The 20,955-nt window shown below is 43.4% G+C and overlaps 2 protein-coding genes across 4 annotated transcripts; one reads left to right on the forward strand and one right to left on the reverse strand.

Annotated features, from left to right (window-relative positions):
- Positions 1-328: 328 nt before the first annotated feature.
- Ncoa4 (nuclear receptor coactivator 4) lies at positions 329-20,673 on the forward strand. 3 transcript variants are annotated; one of them, NM_001034008.1, is made up of 10 exons: positions 329-417; positions 11,747-11,901; positions 13,417-13,557; positions 13,652-13,740; positions 13,938-14,046; positions 14,512-14,601; positions 15,993-16,136; positions 17,415-18,422; positions 18,700-18,840; positions 19,224-20,673. In NM_001034008.1, the coding sequence occupies exons 2-10, from the start codon at positions 11,761-11,763 to the stop codon at positions 19,227-19,229; spliced, it is 1,869 nt and encodes a 622-aa protein (NP_001029180.1). In that variant the 5' UTR covers positions 329-417; positions 11,747-11,760; the 3' UTR covers positions 19,230-20,673. The 3 variants fall into 3 exon arrangements, with proteins under 3 accessions (NP_001029180.1, NP_001029179.1, XP_006252722.1); NM_001034007.1 differs by lacking the exon at positions 329-417 and adding an exon at positions 6,618-6,660; XM_006252660.5 differs by lacking the exon at positions 329-417 and adding an exon at positions 6,633-7,075 and having other exon boundaries at positions 19,224-20,668.
- Pargl1 (poly (ADP-ribose) glycohydrolase like 1) lies at positions 1,551-6,682 on the reverse strand. Its single transcript, XM_063275918.1, has 3 exons — positions 6,441-6,682; positions 5,768-5,974; positions 1,551-4,721 (listed from the first exon to the last, which is right to left on the reverse strand). The coding sequence occupies exons 1-3, from the start codon at positions 6,619-6,621 to the stop codon at positions 4,462-4,464; spliced, it is 648 nt and encodes a 215-aa protein (XP_063131988.1). The 5' UTR covers positions 6,622-6,682; the 3' UTR covers positions 1,551-4,461.
- Positions 20,674-20,955: the final 282 nt, after the last annotated feature.

Here is a 20,955-nt window from a genome sequence, read left to right on the forward strand (position 1 = left end):
TCTCTAGTGCCTCTTCAAAACATTGAATTGATTTACTGATAAGCATGAAAAGGACCCAGATTGGCTGGGGATTTAGCTCAGTGGTAGAGCGCTTACCTAGGAAGCGCAAGGCCCTGGGTTCGGTCCCCAGCTCCGAAAAAAAAAAAAGAACCAAAAAAAAAAAAAAAAAAAAAAAAAAAAAAAGGACCCAGATTAAGGGCAGGGAGGGTTAACGCGTGCCTCCACGTTGAGCCCTAAAGAGGCTTTGCGCAGGCGCGGAAGGAAATCTCGCGAAACTGTCAGAACACTAGCTGGAGGCGGGGTAGGGAGGCCGTACTATCGCGAGAACTCTGCCTTCAGGGTCCGGCTCCTTCCGTGGCTGAGTGTCTGGGTCGGTCCAAGGTCCGCTCGGATCACCGGAAGAAGCCCTGCCAGCTGGTAAGGACAAGAGTGGCCTGCGGGCGCGCTTCCTCTTGCTGCCCTTCGCCCCTCTTCGCTCCGGCCTGTGGCCTGTCCTGCCCTCCATTCTTCCAACACTCGGGTCCGGGGCCACCACTCCACCTGCCTGCGCGTGGGGCCCAATCGCCTTTCCCTTCCCCTGGTCACGTCTGCGGTGAACCCCTCTCCAGTCCCCGCGTCGCGCCATGCCCTAAAGCTCCTTCCCCTCGTCCTGAGGCTACTACCTTTTCCTTTATGTCCAAGCGCTGGGCCTGTCTCCTGTCTGTCCTGTCGACATGCTCCGTTCCTGGACCACGATTGCAGCCTGAATGCTTCTCTTCCACCCCTTTCTCTGCATAGCCCTAACTGTCCTCTGGGTTTTCAGTGGTGACAGCCCCTGTTTCTCTGGCTCTTGTCTGGATCTCTCTGGTCCCTGGTGGGCCCGTTTTCCATTACCGACCCAGTGCATATTCGCCCCTATTCTTAATGGTTTGGCAAGGTGAAATGTTTTTTGGAGGCCCGACTATGTATGTCCTGAACACAGTGTTACTTAACACCCCGTTTTCTTCTCTCCCAGCAATCCCCGAAAATCGTTTGATTCCTCCCTTCTGCTAATGAGAAGAGAGAGCTTGCAGGATCACTGATTCATTGCTCGGGCGTTCATTTATAACATCTGTATGCCCAGGGTATTGAGGATAGAGTAAAGTGAGAAATGGCCCTGCTCCTAGCTCTGATGTAACTTAGCCTTTGTGGTGGGACCAGTAGAGTCTTAAGTGCTACAGGCTGGAACTTGGGAGGATGGCTCAAGAATGAGTTATCCGACCCTCAGCGCACACAGCTCTCCTGCTGCTGTTGTTTAGTAAGTAAGGCTTGCCACCCTGGTGTTCTTTTGGAAGGACTTGACTTTCACCCACTTGGTAATTTGGAACATTAGTCACAGGGCTTTTGAGTTACTTCCCTGGGCGTGTATGGGGCAGGTGAGTCTGTTGGTTCTCTGTTAGGATCCCACTGTGACATTTCAAAGTACATCAGAACCTTGGAAAGAATTTCACCCTGTGTGACAACACAAGGGGATTAATTTGTACTGCTCAGCAGGTCACTTGATTTGCTCTATGTTTTTTTTTGTTGTTTGTTTGTTTAAAAAGAGTGTCAGATCTCCTTACAAGCCACTGTGAGCCACTTGATGTGGGTCCTAAGAACTGACCTCTGGCCCTTTGATAACCGCGTAGCCATCTCTCCAGCCTGGTTTCATTTGTTTGCTTGTTTGAGACAGGAATCCTGGTGGCCTTGCTGGGTTTACATACGTACATGCCACCACACCCAGGCGATTTGCTCTTTGGAAGATGTACTAGCCTGCAGATTTGTTCTGATGAGTGAGATAATGTGTAGCCTCTGACACTGTTAACAGTCCTTACATTTAGTTCTTTTTTACCTTCTCCCTTGGGTCTTTGAGTCTTTTGGAAAATAGCCTAGACATTTAAAGTTTCCTGATTGAAGTTTGATGATGACTTATGTCTGTCTCTACAGTTAAATTCTACAGTGGAAAAATCATCAAACTACAGATGAACTAAGATGCCTTTTAAAGCATCTTGTATCTAGTTTTAGAAGTATGTAGGACTTAACTCTCATGGCCAGTCTATTTAGTCAGCACAGATTGCTTGGCATCTCTGGGGTCTGTATGTGGGTCTTTTTTTTTTTTTAAAGATCTATCTATCTATCTATCTATCTTTATTTATTTATTTATATGAGTACACTGTAGCTGTTTTCAGACACACCAGATCCCTGTTTCGGATGGTTGTGAGCTACCATGTGGTTGCTGGGATTTGAACTCAGGACCTCTGTTAGAGCAATCAGTGTTCTTAACCTCTGAGCCATCTCTCCAGCCCTGTATATGGGTCTTCTATAACTCTACCCAGAGTTATTCTGACACACACCCCTTCTCCACTTGAGTGTCTCTCAGCTAGCTTTCTGGTGCTTTGCTCACACAGTGTTTACACACCGGTCAGCACTTACAGCAAGTCGCTGAGCCTGTAAACCACCCTTTCTTTACCTGTGCCTCTTATTTAAGAAATCTATTGCTGTCTATGAACCAGTGGCATAAAAAATTTATGCCACTAGGTGGCAGATTCACCATTGTATCCTCAGAGACAACAGCACTGTGCCTTTCAGCTCAAGACCTTAAAATAAATACTTGGGGGGTTGGGGATTTAGCTCAGAGGTAGAGCGCTTGCCTAGCAAGCGCAAGGCCCTGGGTTCGGTCCCCAGCTCTGAAAAAAAGAAAAAGAAAAAAAAATACTTGGTACTACGTAAACCTTAAGTGGCCCCTCAGAATACCTGGTGCAGCTGAAGGGTTTAGATCTTAGCCGAAAGGCTAAGAGGCAACCAGACTCAGACTTTTGGGCTTGGAAGCCTGTGACTGTAGGTATCATATTTAACTCGGTAAAGCCTATAATAGCTGCTAATTGAGCATTTTGTTCTGGGTGTGTCACCAGTAGTACTCTGTTTCTAGGCTTGTCCCTTAGAGCCATCATTTGTCCTCAGCTTGCCTTCTGTGATTGTTAAAGCTAACATTTCAGACGCCACTGTAAGCTTAGCGTCTGTATGCCCCAGATCCTAGCCTGTCCTACATAATCCCTGAGTTACACAGGTTCACAGGCAAGTGCGCTAAGGAATCATTGTGTATCTACTCTGCTTTTAGCTAGCATGAGCGATGCATCAGGTGCTCATGACTCTTCCTCCAGGTTGAGGCTGGCTTTGCTTGGCTTGATTTGCGGTAGAATCCAGGTGTTTTTCTGGGGGACCAGGATTGCACTTGGGGCTTCTGAGCTTGTGATCCTTCCCATTTGGCATTACCTGGACTGCCCTACCTAGCAGTTGGGTTTAGTGTTGAGTGAGTCGGTTAAATGGGCTTTGCTTGTTTATCAGTAAATCTAGCACAGTCTTTTTTTTTTTTTTGGGTTCTTTTTTTCGGAGCTGGGGACCGAACCCAGGGCCTTGCGCTTCCTAGGTAAGCGCTCTACCACTGAGCTAAATCCCCAGGCCCCCCCCCCCCCCGAGTCTTTTAATACGTGGACAATTACAACTTCCAAAATAATTTGTCAGGTATGTTTTGAGTTTTATTTTAGCTTTATTGCTAGTCCCTCAGGTTTTAGAGAGGGATTTCTGTGGTACTTACTGCAAAATCTGAGGAGGAAAATGTTGAGTTGGCTGTAAATACACTGCACATTTTAGCCAACAAGCCCATTGTTAGTTTGAGTTTGTGGAACTAAGATTTTTGGGTCTGGCAGTTTAAAGAACTGCCTTTCTCAGCACTTACCCTGGGATTATGATCTCTGTGGTGACACCCTCACCAGTTCTGTTTTGTTCGAAAACAAGGAATTAAGTTAATCTGGGTGTTTTTGTCAGTGTTCTGGGAATCCAGAAGGTCTACCAAGGGGCAGAATGCAGAGTTCAAGACCAGCTTGAACTACATGGAATGGTCAGAAACTAAGGGCTAGGGTGTGTGGCTTAGTTCAAGTGTTGTCTAGCCTGTATAAAGCTCAGCCTTGTACCCCCAGCATTGAGGAAAAATGTGTTAGAAACATTGTCCTTTTCTAAATTACTTTCTGAATTAATACTACAGGCTTTGATGGGACAATGTCAAGTCGATTGTGTTTATAGCACAAAGATTTATTATTGCAGCTGCTCTGAGTTTGATCATTACTGTATTATTTACTCACCCATTAATAAAAGATACACTAAACCACTGGTGAGTTCAAGACCAAGCATTGGTACAAGTGCTGCGGGTACCTTTTTGCGGGTGCTAACTCTGTTGCACATACAGCATGTGGGAAGGTTAGTGCCCAGGTACATGATATGATACATGATACCAAGCTGTGTATACCGTGCTGGGGGTTCAAAGCTGGGAGAGCTGTTGGTAAGAAAGCTTCGATTCTCAACCTGTGGGTCTCAACCCCTGTTGAGGCATCGATGATCTTTTTGTAAGGGTCACTGTAGAGCGTCAGAAAACAGATATTTACATTATGATTCATAACAGTAGCAAAGTTACAGTTGTGAAATAGCAACAGAAATAATTTTATGGTTGGATGTCACCACAACATTAGGAACTGCGTGCAAGGATGGCAGTGTTAGAGAGGTCAAGAACCACTGTGGCAGCCCGGAAGTTCTGTTGGCTGGTAATATTGAAGAATGGTGTCTTTGTCCAAGAAAGGCTTTCTCTTGCTTGTGACTTGCAGAGCAGAAGCTAGAAGGGGCTGACATAGCACGCTGGCAGGAAGAACTTGGAGAAGCAAAGACAAGACGGGCTGGAAGAGGGACTTGTTAGTTTAGTAAAATGGAAATGTCAAGACTCACAACCTCCCCCCACCTCCCAACACACACACAGATGAGCTAGTGTTTTGGACAGGGTCTTGGTGTTTGTAGGCTCATCTATTGAACTCATTATTAGCCCAGGATGTCAAGGCTGATTGACTCTCCTGCTGTAGCCTGCTGGGATTGTCTGCCTTGACATTGATGCATGTTATTTAATAGACTAAGAATCAGCCACTGGCATGAAGTACAGAGGAACTGTACATTTTTCATTCATCTAGTCTTTGTATCTTCACCAAAAATGTTATCCAAACACGTTATTTGGAACTAGCTGTTTTCTGTCTTTCTTTTGTAATGAATGTTTGAATTGGGATCTCAAACTGCACTTCAGGATAAAGGAGGCGAAGCTACCGTCCGTGTGTCTGGGATGTTTGTGTCTTCTCTCATGGTTTTGCTTTAGTCTTAATGTCTACAAAGTCACTCTATATGCATAGAAAACAAAACAAGTGTCTGATGTGGCGCATACCTGCAATCATAACTACCTCGTGTCCTGAGTCAGCTCACATGCCCTTCCCTCCCCTCCACTCTGTGAGGCAGATCCTGACCACACCTCAGGGAAGAATGTCCTAGCTAGTCTGAGCAAAGCACAGTTAATGGGTTTATGAAGTAGCGATAAGAGATGGCCACACTTCTGGCAGTAGACATCAAAGGCATGGGGAAAGGCGCCTTTAGAGTTTTGCACGTACCTGGCTTTACCATAACTTTTATGCTGCATTGCTCAAAAGTGATTTATAACAAAGTTTAAAGATTAAGCAAAGTTAAAAGTTGAGTAAAGTTCAACATTAAGTTTAAAAAAAGCTGTTTTAAAGAATTAGCGTTTGTAAATGAAACTGGTGGTTCTATGAGTTGTGGGTTGGTTGGGGGCTAGGGATGAGAATTGCTAATACAGTTCTACTCAAGGTCATGACATTCTGGCCTTAAATAAGCATAGGGCTTTTGTTAATTTGTATTCTTTGAAGTATATCAGGCTTTCTGGACCAACCTTGAGTTCTTCTGTGACTGTGCTTCCCTTTCACTCCTGATCCAATTTCCTCCCAACTGTCCAGATTGCCGGTTTGAGCACCCAACTGCTTGTTTCTGAAATCCTTTTCTGAAATGCCTTTAGGAAAACCAGCTCTTTCTGTAGGCAGTTTCCGTTTTGTCGCGTAGGTAGACTCTTTACTCTCAGACAGGAAATGTGTAGTAGATCCTAGGGTGAGGGGCGTTTCTTTTCCTGTGTTCTTGCTCCCCCAACCCCCTTTTGTATCTTGCTGGTCCAGCACTCTGGAGCCCTAGGCACTTCCCGGGGCCAGCCTTAACTAAGCAGCAAGAGGTGTCCCCCCCCCCCCCGCATCCCCCCCGCCCGCCACACACACACACACACACACACACACACACACACACACACACACACACCCCACCCCCCAGGTTTCACTGTGTAGCTCAGGCTGTCCTGGAACTCCCGCTCTAGACAAGGCTGGCCTTGAAACTCAAGGAGCCTGCTTCTGTCATCCCGCAGGGAAAAGCCTTTCTAAGCTCAAAAAAGAAGAAACCTCCTAAGGAAATCAAAACAGCTCTGGGGAGAACCCCAGCCCGCAGCTGGGCCGTTATCGCGGTCGGCCCGCGGGCCCTGCTTATTCTCTGTAGTTAGTGATTTGCAGCTGAGACCTCTTGACCTCGGCTGGGCCCTGGAGATGGGCAGCTGAAGGCTCCAGCCAAGGCCCACGGAGGCCCTCGGTGGGCGGAGCAGTAGGTGTGTTTGTGGAGGGAGAGGGGAGACGTGACGCGCGCAGGGCGGGCGTGACCTGGCCCGGCGCCTGACTGGTCGGTAGGATATAAAAGCAGACCGGCAAGCATGTTCACGCAGCAGTTTTCGTCGCGGGGTCGCACCACCCGGTAAGTGTGCTGCCTGGGGCCAGGAGACTGCGCATGCGTGCGGGAAGCCCTGGGAGACCGATTTCACCAGCTGCTCCCGGAAAGGGCAACGGGAAGCCTAGAAAGCTGTTTGAGTCACTGCTACTCTAGCTTAATTTTTACCGTTATTTTGTTTTCGAAACAGAAAAAAACTTCTTTAGTCTTGCCATTAAGTGGCAGAATTTTGCAGCCGTTTTTTTCAGTTACTGCTTAGAGTTTATGTGCTGGGTCTGGTAGCTACTTATGAAAGCAAACTAGAGCGCCGCGGAGGGTCAAGAATTTGAACTGGACTCAACTTAAGATCTGTATACTCTTTTGAGATAATGCGCAGTGATTAAAAAACCCCTTTTCACTGAGAGAAGAAACAGCAAGTGGTGAAGTCAAGAAATGGCTCAAGGTAAAAGTGCAAATACCACTTACTGTTACTAAATTAGTAGATAGCTTTTTTCACTCTAAGTTTGTACAAACGGTCTCATGAAGGTTGTCTCTTCAAACAGAACTCAGTTGACAGTATTTTAAGATATGTATCTGTGTGCTCTGTAGATCTCTTGTGGCCTCCTGACTTCATTGGCTCAACTGCCAGGAAAATCAGTAAAAAGTAGAGGGCTATTTGGGAGGAAGAGAGCAAGCTGACACGATGAGAGCTGGAGGCTGGCATTGAGAGATTATCTATTCTGGCCACTCTGGAAGCAGAGGCAAGCTTGGTCTACTTAGCGAGTTTCTGCGTTTAATTAAAAAAAAAAAAAGATAATCTATTTTTAAACCTTGATTCAGTTAACAACTACAGCCCGAAGTGGTTATGATTACATACCTAGGCTGTTACTGAAGGTTCTCTTCTTCCTTCCTTCCTGCTCGACACTGGCACTTGGTAGTGTTTTGAATATTCTGAGCCTATCATGGCAGTCCTGCATGTTTTTGTAGTTGCAACCAAGGTAGATGGTTCTGGAACACTGCTTATAATTTATCAGGACTATAAAATGTATTAAGACTCTCTGTGGAAATTAATAGTAAACCCTTAAAAGCATTAATCTGAAACTAATTTTGGCAAACATAATTCATGGGTTATAATACCCTTGAGAACCCTCTTTCTAAATCCAACTCTCACCCCTTTAAAAGGGCCATTTAGGGGCTGGAGCGCTTGTTCTGCATAGAGGAGCACTGGCTTGTCTGACAGAGGGCCAGGCTGGTTCCCTCCATCCAGGTCCGGGATCCTGTTGCCTTTTGGCCTCTAAGGTAGAAGGCACACTCACACTTGCAGTATACATAACCTGTGCAAACGCCGTGCTGAGCTCCAAGCTCACTGTGTACACACACACATTGTGTGTGTGTGTGTGTGTGTGTGTGTGTGTGTGTGTGTGTGTGTGATTTATACTATGTAGAACTTTGGCTTCGTGCATAAAATGTGGGTTCTGTACTAAAATAGCAAAGGTTTTATTTATTTATGTTACTGGTGTTGAGAGTTGAACTCAGGACCTCATGCTAAACACTTCACTATGTCCCCAGTAAACTTTCCAGTCTTTCAGTTTGTGGTCAGCGTGGATCATGAGAATCGCAGCTTATGGAAATCTTATGGTTAAAGCATTTGATATCAAGTTATCTTTAGTTTGTGGTTTGTTGCTCAATGCTGGTTCAAGGATCTTTGGACCTAATAACTAGACATGTGTGCTGCATATAGATATCCCCCCTCAACTTGATGGATGTTTGGGGGTGGGGGTGGGGGTGGGGGTGGGGGTGATGTTGAGGACTTGGGTGTGTTTCCTTCACATTTCCCCAGGACTCTGAAAATTAGTACAGAGTTGTTGGGAGGCTGAGACAGGCTTGTGAATTTTAACAAGATGACTTTCTTTTTGAAAGATAGTACCCATTTTAAGTTGAAAAAATGAGTAACACTGTATTAAAAATCAATTTTATAGCTTCTCATTGCTGACAGGAGAAGATCAACTAGGGATCTTTTATTTTGTTGAGACAGTCTCACACGGTAGCCCAGGATGTCTTAGAGTTCAGTATGTAACTCAGACTGGACTTGAACGCTATGCAGTTTGGCCTTAGCCTCCTGAGTGCTGATGTCTGCCATGAGCCACTGTTTGTTTGGTCTGTGTCCACTCCTGGGATCATGCTTGTAACTGGACTTCAGGGATTACTGTTAAGGATAGTGGTTCAATCTGTACCACTTGTATTCGAGTATCTCTGGCTTATCTAGAATTGTGTGTGTGTGTGTGTGTGTGTGTGTGTGTGTGTGTAGGGGGGTTCACGCTGTGAAGCAGAAGTTTAATTAAAAGTTTCCTGTGTCAGGCATTTTAGCACTCCACGTAAGTCAGGACGTGAGACGTTTGACACGGGTGAAGACAGCTGGGAAAATAGTCACATAGGTCATGCATGGCTAACGAGTGCAGTCTGGTAATGGGTGACACTCAGCTTTCCAAACCTTCCAATATTACTGTGTTAGCAGAGTTTTTTAAAAGATCCTCCAGTGTGTGCCCAATATACTTGAAGCCCACTTATAATATGAGATGGAAACAAATTAATACAGCTGCTGTTTATAGGGTTAGGGAAAATTCCACAGGCCCTTCTGGCGAATGCCATTGAGGAAGCCCTTTCTTCTGTAGGTCATTGTGGGTAAACAGTACTGAGGGACAGAGTTCGCAAGTGGGAAGTTAGAAAATTTACTGAACTTTGAGTATTCAGTAGGAATTCAGAAGTTCCTCGATCTGAGTCCTTTGCTGAAGGGGGGTGAGAAGCCTGTTGAGCTTTATCTTTCTAATGGCTTCTTTCTTTTCCAGAAAAATATTTTATGTATGAGTGTTTTGTCTCCATTTATGTCTCTGTACCACTTGCATGGCTGGATCCTCTGAGACTGTATTTAGAGGTAGATGTGAGCCACCATGTAGATGGTAGGGAATGGTCCTCTGGAAAAGCAGCCAGTATGTTTAACTGTCTAGCCACCTCTCCAGCCCCCTAGTTTATTTCTGAGGTTGGGAACTCAGTCTTGCTTCTGTCCAGCTTTCAGCCTGATGTGAAACCTGATCTTGGGGATGCTGTCAAGGCCAGTCCAAAATGCTCCTTTGCCTCAAATGGGCAGGCAGCCATTGTAACTCCAGTCATTGAACTGGATGCTGCTACAGAGACCAAAGCAGGCTTCTGTGAAGTCATTGCCTTCAGGACTTGTAGGAAGATTGTTAAGGCAGTCCCCTCCGTTGGAGCTGTTCTGAAGTCTGATTCTACTCAACAGGCCTCCAGATGTTGGAGAGTTATAGTCATGTCCTCTCAGAATTGCTTATCTAGGCCAAACAGCCTTCCTGTTTGGAGAGGTTCCCCTCCACCCTTACGGTTTTGAGGCCTCCTTCCCTTTTCTGAATGTCTCCATAGCATGTTACTCAGAAATAATTTCAGCCTAATAATCACAGGACCAAGTAGCTTGTGACAAATGCGTCCAAATAGCCCATGAATTAACATTTCCGAATATTAGGACAGTAGTAGTACCTAGTCAGAATTCCCTTCCAATAACGTTTCCATCTTTTATTTATTTTTATTCATTTTCTAGCTGTCCTTACCCTTCAATGCAAACAAGTTCTTTTTTTCTATACTATGTTTAACGCTACATAGAAATAGTTTTAGAATTTGTTTCTGTCACAGATCTGTGTTGTGTCTAATGTCTGCCTTTTATGTTTTCAGTCCCAGTAATTAGAGAAAACAGGTTATTCATTAAACAAATAAACAAACAAGCTAACAAACAAACAAAAACACTACACACAGGTCTGGTGACCTCTTTTGGCCTATGACTATCACTGGCCAAATTACTGTGTATCTGAAGACGATGACCTTTAGTTTCTAATCTTGCCCCCTCTGACTTAGGAGGGCAGGGGTTTCAGGCATGCGCCTTCATTGTCCTTACAGGTGGTTGTTGAGAGCTGAACTCCATCCTCTCTCAGAGGATCAAGCACTCAACTACTGAGCAGTCCCTGTGCTCCCATGATGACAACTTAACCTCCCTGCCTCAGAATCCATCTCTGAGCAGCGTTTAACTAAAGCTCTTAAATTACTGCCAGCAGATGGTTTTCAAGGTAGTCAGGGCTCCTCCCATACATCTCAGTCCTAGTCCACAGATACAAGTGCCTTATGACGTCAAGTGCATAGAAATTTTCACTCATTTAAAAACTTTCCTGCAAATACTTGCAAATATCCAAAATCACACACCAAAATTAACCAAACCCAAAATCTGTATTATTTTTGGTAAATAGTTTTGAATAGCAATTCTGAAGCAATGTAGTTTTATCTTGGATTTTATACTTTCACTATCAAATATATTTTTATGTACTTTATCACCAAAACATGCAAAAACTCATGACAGAATTGGAACCAGAACAATTAGCTTTACATCCTTTTTATATCTCAAGTCCATTTTTGTTATCATTATTATTTTGCAGTGGTAGGGATAAAACCCAGGGACTCACAGGTGGTAAGAGAATTACTTCTACATGGAGCCACATCTGTAGTCCAGAAACTTGTTAATGATTGGTGATTTTGTTTTAGTTTTGTTGTTTTTTTCTGAGACAGAGTCTCAAAACCAGTGCTATGTAGTCCTGCTTGCCATGGTCTCCTCCCCTACCTAGTGCTGGGATTGCACCCTGGAAGTATATCAAAGATGGCTTAATGTTCTTCTGACATTTTCACTAGCCTGTGTTCTGCTAATTCAGGACCACTAGTGTATTTTTTCAGATATATTTTCACACGTAGATGGTCCTTAAGTAGTCAGAATCCCCTCTCCTTCCCTCCCTCCCTCCTTTCTTTTGCTTTTTTAAGACAGGGTTTCTGAAACTTTGGCTGTCCTGGAACTCTCTCTTAACCAGGCTGGCCTCAAACTCACTGAGATCCTCCTGCCTCTGCCCCCTCTCCACCTAGCAGAAACAGGTTGGTGAGGAAGGGAGGCAGTATGTATTAAGAGTACATGTGTTGGAAATCAAAGTTGTTAGTGGTGAGAGCTGACTGGAGAAACCTTTTGGGCCATGATTGAATTATGTTTTGGGGATGTCATCATGGTGTTATTTGGTTTTTTTTCTTTCCTTTGAAGGAACAGTGAGCAGAATGAATACATCCCTGGAGCAGAGTGGCTGCTGCAGTAGTAGAGAGACACTTCTGAGGTGCAGTGATGCAAGGAGGGAGCTGGAGCTTGCGATTGGTGGAGTCCTCCGGGCCGAGCAGCAAATGAAAGATAATCTACGAGAGGTGTGCTGTGTGCTTTTCTAGTCCTTGATCGGGCTGTAGCACAAGGCTGGTTAGAGCGCAGGAAAGGACTTCTCAGTGCCACCCAGTGAAGAAATTAAGTTCATAGATACAAGAAACAAAGTTGTAAAAACAAGGGTCTTACAACACCATCAGGTTTGATCCCATATCCTGAATGGTCTTGACTCTTCTACTCCTTTGCCTGGTGTGTTAGAGCTTTCGATCTCACAGGGAAATAATTCCTGTTGGAAGAATCTGAGAGCCTAGTTGTAGAATGCCATTCAGCATGCGATTTCCATTGCTCCTTTGTGTGGTTCTTGTACCCAGTCATACAGAGTAACAGAGTAAGCAGTATTTGCCTCGCTGCATTTTATTCATTTACTTACTTACTGAGCGAGACAGGGTCTCTGTCTAGTTCTGACTGGAACTCTCTGTGTAGACCAGACTAGCTATGAACTCACTGAGATTTACCTGCCTTTGCCTCCCTGGGTGCTGGGATTAAAGGCCTGCGCCACAGTGCCCAGGGTATCTGTACCTTCTTGATACATAAAAAATGCCACTTCATTATGTCCCCACTTAACTTGTAGGTAACATGATTTTAAGTGGTGCAGTCTCTAAATGACTGTCACTCTGCATGTCAGAATGAAATTTGTTAGTTCCAGTAGCATTCTGCTGGTGAGTGCTTCAAGCTCTATATGACTTAGAAAACAGTTTTTTTCTGAAGGGGGAACTTTTATGATATACTTTGGATGCCATATGATTTATAGATGTTTTGAATTTTTCCCTCAAAATATTTGTATAGACAAAAGGTGAATTTCTATATACATTTCTTAGGAACATTAGTTTATAATTAACCTAAACTATCAGTGCTAACGGTCCCCTTGCTTTCTGGCTTACTCTAAAGGACTGTTTATTCCATGCATGTGGAAAAAGGACACAGACTAGCTAGCATATCTCTTTTTTTCTTCTTTCTTTTGTTTGCTTTTTTTTTTTTTTTTCTCCTCTTCTGAGACAGGGTTTCTCTTTCGTAGCCCTGGCTGTCCTAGAACTTGCTCTGTAGACCAGGCTGGACTCGAACTTACAGAGATCAGCCTGCCTGTCTTCCTAATGCCAGGATTAAAGGTGTTCACCACTAAGCTTATCAATGATAAATTTGTTAGGACTGTATTTCTAAGTTATGTGGAAAGCTGAGGGGATTGGTATCCCTGGCATATGTTTTCCTATTGATCACTGATACCCCAGATAACCTTGATCCTCTCAGGAGGAGGAGTGAAGGAGTTTAGAAGTTAGGTATGCCTTTTTGGCTTGGATTCTTTTATTAGGATTCAAAGGATTTCATGGGATCACTGAAATTGTAGGCAAATGTTGAGTATATACTAAAAGAATACTATATCCTTCACAGTGGTCCGTGAGTAATAAAGGATTTCTGACCTCAGAAGTTTAAGAGCGCGAGCATTGTATGGGAATTGTGACTCTTTGGCTTATTACACTCAGTTTATGCTGCCATGCATTTCGTAGGTGAAAGCTCAGATTCACAGCTGCATTAGTCGCCACCTGGAATGCCTTCGAAGCCGAGAGGTGTGGCTCAACGAGCAGGTGGATCTCATCTATCAGCTGAAGGAGGAGACGCTGCAGCAGCAGGCTCAGCAGCTGTACTGGGTAAGGTGCCTGGGGTGCTCCAGATTCAGTGGGCGTCTCTGCCTTGTCCTACTTTTAATATCTTTGTGGCTAGATGTTTGCATTTTCCTTGTAGCTAATGGGCCAATTCAATTGTCTTATTCATCAACTGGAGATTACCCAGAACAAGGATCTTGCCAATCAAGTCGCGCTGTGCTTGGAGAGGTAACGACCTTTCACTTGTTTTGACTTTGGTCTGTCCTAGTAGGCCTAAAAGCAAGTCAGGTTTGTAACTCATCGCACATATTGGATTTTACTCAACTTTGTATTCTCGTGTAAAACCATCCTACATTTATGCTTAATGTTATACTTGCCCTTACTGATAATCCTTGAAAAATACCTAAATTTTATCATTTTGGTAGACTGGGCAGTTTGACCCTTAAGCCTGAGGATTCTACTGTCCTGCTCTTTGAAGCAGATGCATCTGCCCTGCGTCAGACCATCACCACGTTTGGGTCCCTCAAGACCATTGTGAGTAGTGTTACTTCAGCTGTTTCGTGGGCTCTTTTCAAGTCTCTGGCCTCATGGGTGGTGGCTTGCTAGGGCAGCGACCTTTAGAAACGACTGATTAAGTCAGACAGTAGGGCGGCAGTGTGGAGGTTGGTGTTGACTCACTGAGAGTCCTTAGAGCTTATCTCTTTCTTCACAAGTATTTTGACACGTGTCAGCATCAACTCTCTGGGTCTGCACAGTCTTTAAAGAACCGAGTATATGCTGTAGGTCTTGTTTAAATCCAGGTACTGTGAGGTAAAGGGAAGATCCCTTATGGTGACATAGATAACTTAAACCTCAGAGATCACTGGATTTACAGTGAATAGAACCTTAGGGAAAATAGAATGCTTTGTTCAATGATTTTGAAAGTTAGGATTATGCTATCACTTTTTGGGGGGTGGGGTAGGAGATCACAGTGTAACTAACACAATTTTCTTTTTATAGCAAATTCCTGAGCACCTGATGGCTCATCCTAGTTCTTCAAGTGTCAGGCCTTTCCTGGAGAAAAGAGGTTATACCCAGGTGCCAGAGCAGGTAAACTGCTTTTATTTCTGTTAACTGAGTCGTTATGTTAGGAATTCGTTTTTTATTTGTGAAGAGCATCTACTTGAATGCCTCTCTTGAAGCACCGAGTGTCAAATAGAAATTTAGTTTTATAAATTTTTAAGTTTTTTCTTGACATTCAAAATTTTTAATTCAGAGTCATCAGGTTTAGCACAAATGTTCATAGATTACAACTAGATCCTGTAACCCATTCTGGATTTGAACTTATGGCTATAATCTTACAGAGAATGTGGGAATAAAAAAAAATTTATATAGTTTATATAATATGGTCCTGGGGAAACCTGTTGGACATCAAAAAGGAGAATCATTCTTAATTTTCTCAAATCTACACAACCTGTGGGAAAAAATGTATTTGCCGGATAGAATTAAGTAGGCACAAAAGCTTGTCCAGCTTCTAATGGCTGAGGCCCTAATACAGATGAGATTTCACCAAGCTGCATATAGTTAGAAGGCTTCAAAGCCCTTTATTAAGTAAATGAGCAGGCGCCTGACAGATCCTCTTCTTTCCTCAATCATCCCATTACTTGACGTCACTCATCAGTTCCACAGCAAGCACAGCCGGAGAGCAACCCCTAAAAAGCAAATCTTAAGTTTTATAGATTAAGGAGAAAAATAACCAATTTATTGGACATTATTAACATTGTTATTGATATTGGATCTTGCTTGGGGATTCTCTAATTCAGAGATGTGCTTGTAAAAGCAAGTGAGTAAAAGATTGAAGACATCTGAGTTGAGAAGAGCTCTAGCACTCAGACTGTCTACTACAGTCTGATTTCGTAGTTACATAGCCCAAATTGGCTTCAACTTGGAAACCTCCTGCTTTGGCCTTCCGGAGTGCTAGATTGTAGGTGTGGGTCACTACCCCGGTCTTGTTTTGTAACTGTGAAAATTGAGACTGGTAAAATGGCTCAGTGGGTAAAGGCTTAACCCTGCAGATTATTTTGAGTTCAATCCGTGGAATCTGTGTAAAGGAAAGGAGAGGCCCAAATCCACAATATTGTCCTTTGACCTCTATACACATGCCACAGCATGTGTGCCCTCTCACACAGTAAATTTTAAAGATTATACTTGTGAATGTATGGTGGGAATGCACACACCACAGTGCCCGTGTGGAGGTCAGAGGACCATGTAGATCCAAGAGGTTAAACTCAGGTCAGTCACACTTGGTGGCAGGTGCCCTCACCGCTAATCCATGTCGCCAGCCTAGTAAGAAGACATTTTAAATTGTGGTTGGGGAAGGTGTGTGACTTTTTTAAGGCTAGTGGTAACCCTAGGTTAGTGTTTCTGGTGGGTTTTCTCTTGCATGTGGTACTGCCTGGTTAAGCAGCTAAGTGTTTCTTTTCTCTTTTCATGGCCTGAAGAAGTCAGCATCCAGCGGCACAGCTGTTTCTCTCAGTGAATGGCTTCTTGTAAGCAAACCTGCCATTGGTCCTCAGGCTCCATACGTACCCAGTACCAACCCACAGGACTGGCTCACCCCAAAACAGACCTTGGAGAACAGTCAGGTGTGTGGCTGCCTTTATTGTTTCTGAGGTAGATTGGGTTAACAGTGATTGGTGGTTTTTAGCATTAAAGAGTACACATGTTTAAATCTTTAGTTACAATAGTGAAATTACTCCACTATAGGTAGGAAGTTTAGAAGAAAATCTTGCAACATACAAGTCCATAATCCTAAGTGAAACGACATCAAAAAAAGATTTTTGTTTACATCATTTTCTGCATATACATGTAATTAAAAATCATTTGTGCCAGGTGCTGGGAGGCAGCAATCCCAAGCACTTGGGAGGCAGAGGCGGGTGTGAGTTCAAGGCCAGCGTGACCTACAGACAAGTTCTAGGCCAGCCAGGGCTACACAGAGACTCTATATCAAAACAAAACAAAGCAGTCATTCTGTATTCCATTTTGGCAACTGTATGGTGTTTGATTGTAAACAGTGCAATTGGCTGAAACGTCAGATTCTGTTCCCTGAACATTTAGGAGTTCCTTAGGAGTAAATTTCTGAAGTCCAAGTCCTAGCAACTATTCTGCCTACCTATCCTTTTGACTTTGGATACATTTTGCCAGTATGGCTTTCTAGGACGTTAACGGTTGATATTCTTATAAGGGTAACATTCACCACTGTCCTAGTTACTTCTTTCTATATGCTGTGAAGAGAAACCAGGTCCAAAGCAACATAGAGGAAAACTTTCAATTGGGTACTTGCTTGGTTTCAGAGCGGGAGTTCAGGACTCACCTTGGCAGGGAGTGTGGCGGCGGCAGGCAGGCATGGTACCGGGCGATAGCTCAGAGTTTACTTTATCTCAAGTGGAAGTAGAGACAGACACTGCAGCTGGCATGGGCTTTTGAAACCTCAAAGCCCACCCAGTGACACATCTCCTCCAATACCTCAGGTCATAATCCTTTCTAAAGAGCCTACCACCTGGAAACCAAACAGTCACATATATGAGCCTCTGTGGCTATTCTCACTCAAACTGCCAAACACCACACCTTTCCAACAGTGGTAGTTGTTTACAAGTTTGTTTCTTTGATTTTTCACAGAGTATCAATTCTGCTTTTGAAGCTGTTGAATATTTTTATGCTTGTTAGGCTTTGAATGTCTGTCCTATCATACAGTCATTATATTAAGAATACTAGTGTTCTCTTCTAAAATCTAATACAATGCTCCAAAGACTTTAATTTCAATTTCATACTTTGAAAAGATTATAGAAAATGGAATTTTCATTTAAGTGTTTATTATTTTTTTCAGGCAAATTAAACATTAATTTTGGGTACTTCTTTTATAGACTTCTGCCAGAATCTGCAGCGATGCCTGGGGCAATCTGAAGGGCTTAGAAAACTGGCTCCTTAACAGTCATCAACAAGAAATTCCTGGAAAACCAAGTTCCTCAAAATGTAATAGCCATTGTAGCACCAGTTCTTTCTCTACTGAAGATGAAAAGGTTGAAGATGTAGAGGTCCTCGATCAAGACGAGCTGGACCTGTCTGATTGGTTGGTGACTCCTCAGGAACCCCGTGATCTGGAGAAGCCTGTGAATGGCCGCTCTGACACCAGTGACAAGTTTAAGCTCTTGTTCCAGGTGTTCAGAGAGCCCTACAATGTGAATGATTGGCTTGTCAAGCCTGACTCCTGTACCAACTGTCAGGGTAACCAGCCCAGAGGTGTGGAGATTGAGAACCTGGGCAATCTGAAATGCCTGAATGACCACTTGGAGGCTAAAAAGTCATTGCCAGTCCCCGGCGTAATCACCGAGGGCTGGCTTGTCCAGAACCATCAGGACACATGTAAAGTAGAGGAAGTCTGCAAAGCCAACGAGCCCTGCACCAGCTTTGCAGAGTGTGTGTGTGATGACAGCTGTGAGAAGGAAGCGATGCATAAATGGCTTCTGAAGAAAGAAGGGAAGGACAAGAATGGAATGCCTATGGGACCCAAATCTGAGTCTGAGAAACACAGAGAGTCCCTGTCTCTGTGGCTTTGCCCTTCTAGAAATGAGCTAACAGAACACGCTAAGACACCCAAGACTACGGCTCCTGCTAGAATTGCTGACTCCTTCCACATCATAAGGAATAGCTCCTTGTCAGAGTGGCTTATTGGGCCTACATGCAAAGGAGGAGGCCCCAAGGAAGTGCCCAATATGGAGGAGAGAGCTAGCAAAGAAATGCTTAAAAGCCCCATGGCCACTTACTGGCGTCCTTTTAACACTGCTGACTGGGTCTTACCAGGAAAGAAAGTGGGAAACCTTAGTCAGTTCTCCTCGGGAGAAGATAAGTGGCTACTTCGAAAGAAGGCACAGGTGAGCAGAGGCCAAAATTTGCCCATTTCAGTCGTTAATGTTGACTGAGGGTAATTTTCCCAAATCACAGATTAACTTATAACTCGCTGCATTTTCTTGTGACTCTCTCAGGTCCTTAGCATTCATGCTGCAGTAAAGGATAAAGTCCAACCTGTTTTGTTGCAACAGTTGCTACCTTTGTTCTTGAAAAACATTAATACTTACACTGTTCTTTACCATTTGATTGGGGATTTAGTCCCATGCCTCTTAGTAGTCATCTTTTTTAATCTTCTTGCAGGAAGTATTTCTTAATTCACCCCTACAAGAAGAACGTAACTTTCGCTCAGATTGTTACGGCCTCCCGGCAGTTTGTGATCTCTTTGCCTGTATGCAGCTTAAAGTTGATAAGGACAAATGGCTGTACAGAGCCCCTCTTCAGGTAGGTGCTCTGAAGTGCAGTGCTCACACATGCTTGCTTCTCACCAGCTCACGTTCGCCTCCAGTGAACCAGAGTCCTGTTTATTTGTACGTGAATAAACGTCTCTTCAACTTAAGGAACTGTGTGCTAGCAAAGTAAAGATGCTTGACAATTGGGAGTTCAATCCCTAGAACCATTAAAACTAGAACTGACTCCAAGATTATCCTTTGCCCCCCATACCTACACCGTATAGCACACAAGCCCCCATGTGCATCATAACACAAAAATGATAAACTAGAAACAACACTTGAACTTCATCATACTTTTTTAATTCCCTGATGGACTGTGGTAGCCTAACTGTCAGCAGCAGCGAACTGAAGTCAATTCCTATGGCTTTTTTACAGATGTGAAGGAGTGGATACTAGAGTGGAGCATCTTCCCTGCAGATTCTCGCACATCGTGAGCTGAGTGACCGTGACCTGCCAACCATTGTGCATTCCAGGCCTGACTAGTCGGCTTAGTTCCTCTCCTGCTTAGTTTTGAACTAGTAAACAGAAATCATAAACTGAGTTAAGTCTGTGAGTTGAGGCTTGAAGTGAAGGTGATTATTCTTATGGAAGCAGTAACTTGATTGACTCCCATAGTAGAAACCGCATCCCGGTACACAGGCCTTTACAGCTTCTGTAACAAACACTAGTTTTAAAAGTGAAATATTTCTACATCAAGTGTGTTAATGTGTTCAAGGTAGTAAAGCTCTCTAGCTTTCGTCCTTTAGCTGTCTCTCCTGTCACTGGCTCCTAGTGATTTGGGTTTTTTTTTTTTTTTTTTTTTTTTTGGTTCAGTTGATATATAGAATATTTCACACAAATAATTAACCTTGCCAATACAGTATATTTTTCCCTACTGAATCTCTATTAGTTACATTGCAATTTTGATACTCACCAGATATTTAGCCTACATGTCATTTCTAACATTTCTCATTTGAAAAGAAAAGTTGCCTTTATTTCTTCCCAAGTATCCAGTAAGCTCTTTGAAAGGACTTACCGTTTCAGGACCACTCTTAGGGCAATCAGAGCCCCCTAAAGTCCTACAAACCTTGGCTTTAACTAAGGAGTCCTAGGCCAATTAAAGCAGAAGTAAAATGTGCTAGGAATGAATGTAGTACCTGAACCACTCATCGTCCTAAGGATTTATTGGTGCATCCTGTGGAAGTGGAAGCTGAGCTTGACACCTGGTGCTCTTAACTAGGGATACAGTCCATGTCCTGTCACTTCAAGCACAGCATCCTGAACCTCCAAAAGTACAGTGCAGTGATGTCTTGACTAACAGGCTGTGCTCAATACTTGTGCCTTGGAGTGTTTCCCTGAAACTTCACAGAACTGACATCCTTGGGTTATGTCTGTATTTTAGAAAGGAGAGTAGCAGGATTGATCTTTTACAATTCTTCAGGATAGCAGCTGCTTTCTAAGCTTTGAACTATTAATATTAAGCCTCTGAGTTGCCTATGCTATTGGAAGTACTTTTGGGAGAATTTTATGGTTCTTCCCACAGTGACATTACCATAGAGCTTTACTAAAGCTCCAAATCATAGCTGAAAAGAGCTCCATATTTTCTTACGTCCCCCCAGATGCCACTGAGTATTAAATCGTTGGTAGGTAAAAACAATTTTAAGGAGCCTTTCCAACATTTTAGGTTGCGGGGAACTTTGTGGTTTCTTTTTTGAGGTCTAACACACTGTATTTCACATTATTAAAACATAATTTTAAGTTAATCACTATTGCTAATGTTATATAAAACTTTCTTTTGCATTGATAAGTTTTATATCTCCATTAAAAGCATAATTGCCACATCACAGTTGTTTGTGTTATCTGTAAAGCCCAGAATATAACGTTTGGTTAGGGGTGCAATAAAAAAATGTAAGAGTATATGAATCTTATCTCTAGCCTTTCTGTAAAAAAACTATATATACCCATATCCTGGTGTGACCTGGCCACTTTTTTTATTCAAAACAGTCCTAGTGTATCCTTCCCAGAGGTTGCTTAGTACTTACAGTGCTATGTATGTACCCTGCAGTGCAGTTTTGTGATTAGTTTTCCCAGGCTTAGAAAAATTCCAGCTCTTAATTATTCCCAGAGA

The sequence above is a fragment of the Rattus norvegicus genome, chromosome 16 (genome assembly GCF_036323735.1).
Source record: "Rattus norvegicus strain BN/NHsdMcwi chromosome 16, GRCr8, whole genome shotgun sequence".
NCBI lineage: Eukaryota > Metazoa > Chordata > Mammalia > Rodentia > Muridae > Rattus > Rattus norvegicus.

What these genes read in the sequence shown, in the direction of transcription:
- Pargl1 (XM_063275918.1), bottom strand. Translation starts at nt 6,621, where the DNA reads ATGCTTGCCGGTCTGCTTTTATATCCTACCGACCAGTCAGGCGCCGGG. An exon ending in ATCTCCAGGGCCCAGCCGAG is followed by an intron (nt 5,975 to 6,440) that starts GTCAAGAGGTCT and finishes CCCTCACCCTAG; the next exon opens with GATCTACTACACATTTCCTG. An exon ending in CAGTCACAGAAGAACTCAAG is followed by an intron (nt 4,722 to 5,767) that starts GTTGGTCCAGAA and finishes TCCCTCTTCCAG; the next exon opens with CCCGTCTTGTCTTTGCTTCT.
- Ncoa4 (XM_006252660.5), top strand. An exon ending in TTGGGTCCCTCAAGACCATT is followed by an intron (nt 14,047 to 14,511) that starts GTGAGTAGTGTT and finishes TTCTTTTTATAG; the next exon opens with CAAATTCCTGAGCACCTGAT. An exon ending in ATACCCAGGTGCCAGAGCAG is followed by an intron (nt 14,602 to 15,992) that starts GTAAACTGCTTT and finishes CATGGCCTGAAG; the next exon opens with AAGTCAGCATCCAGCGGCAC.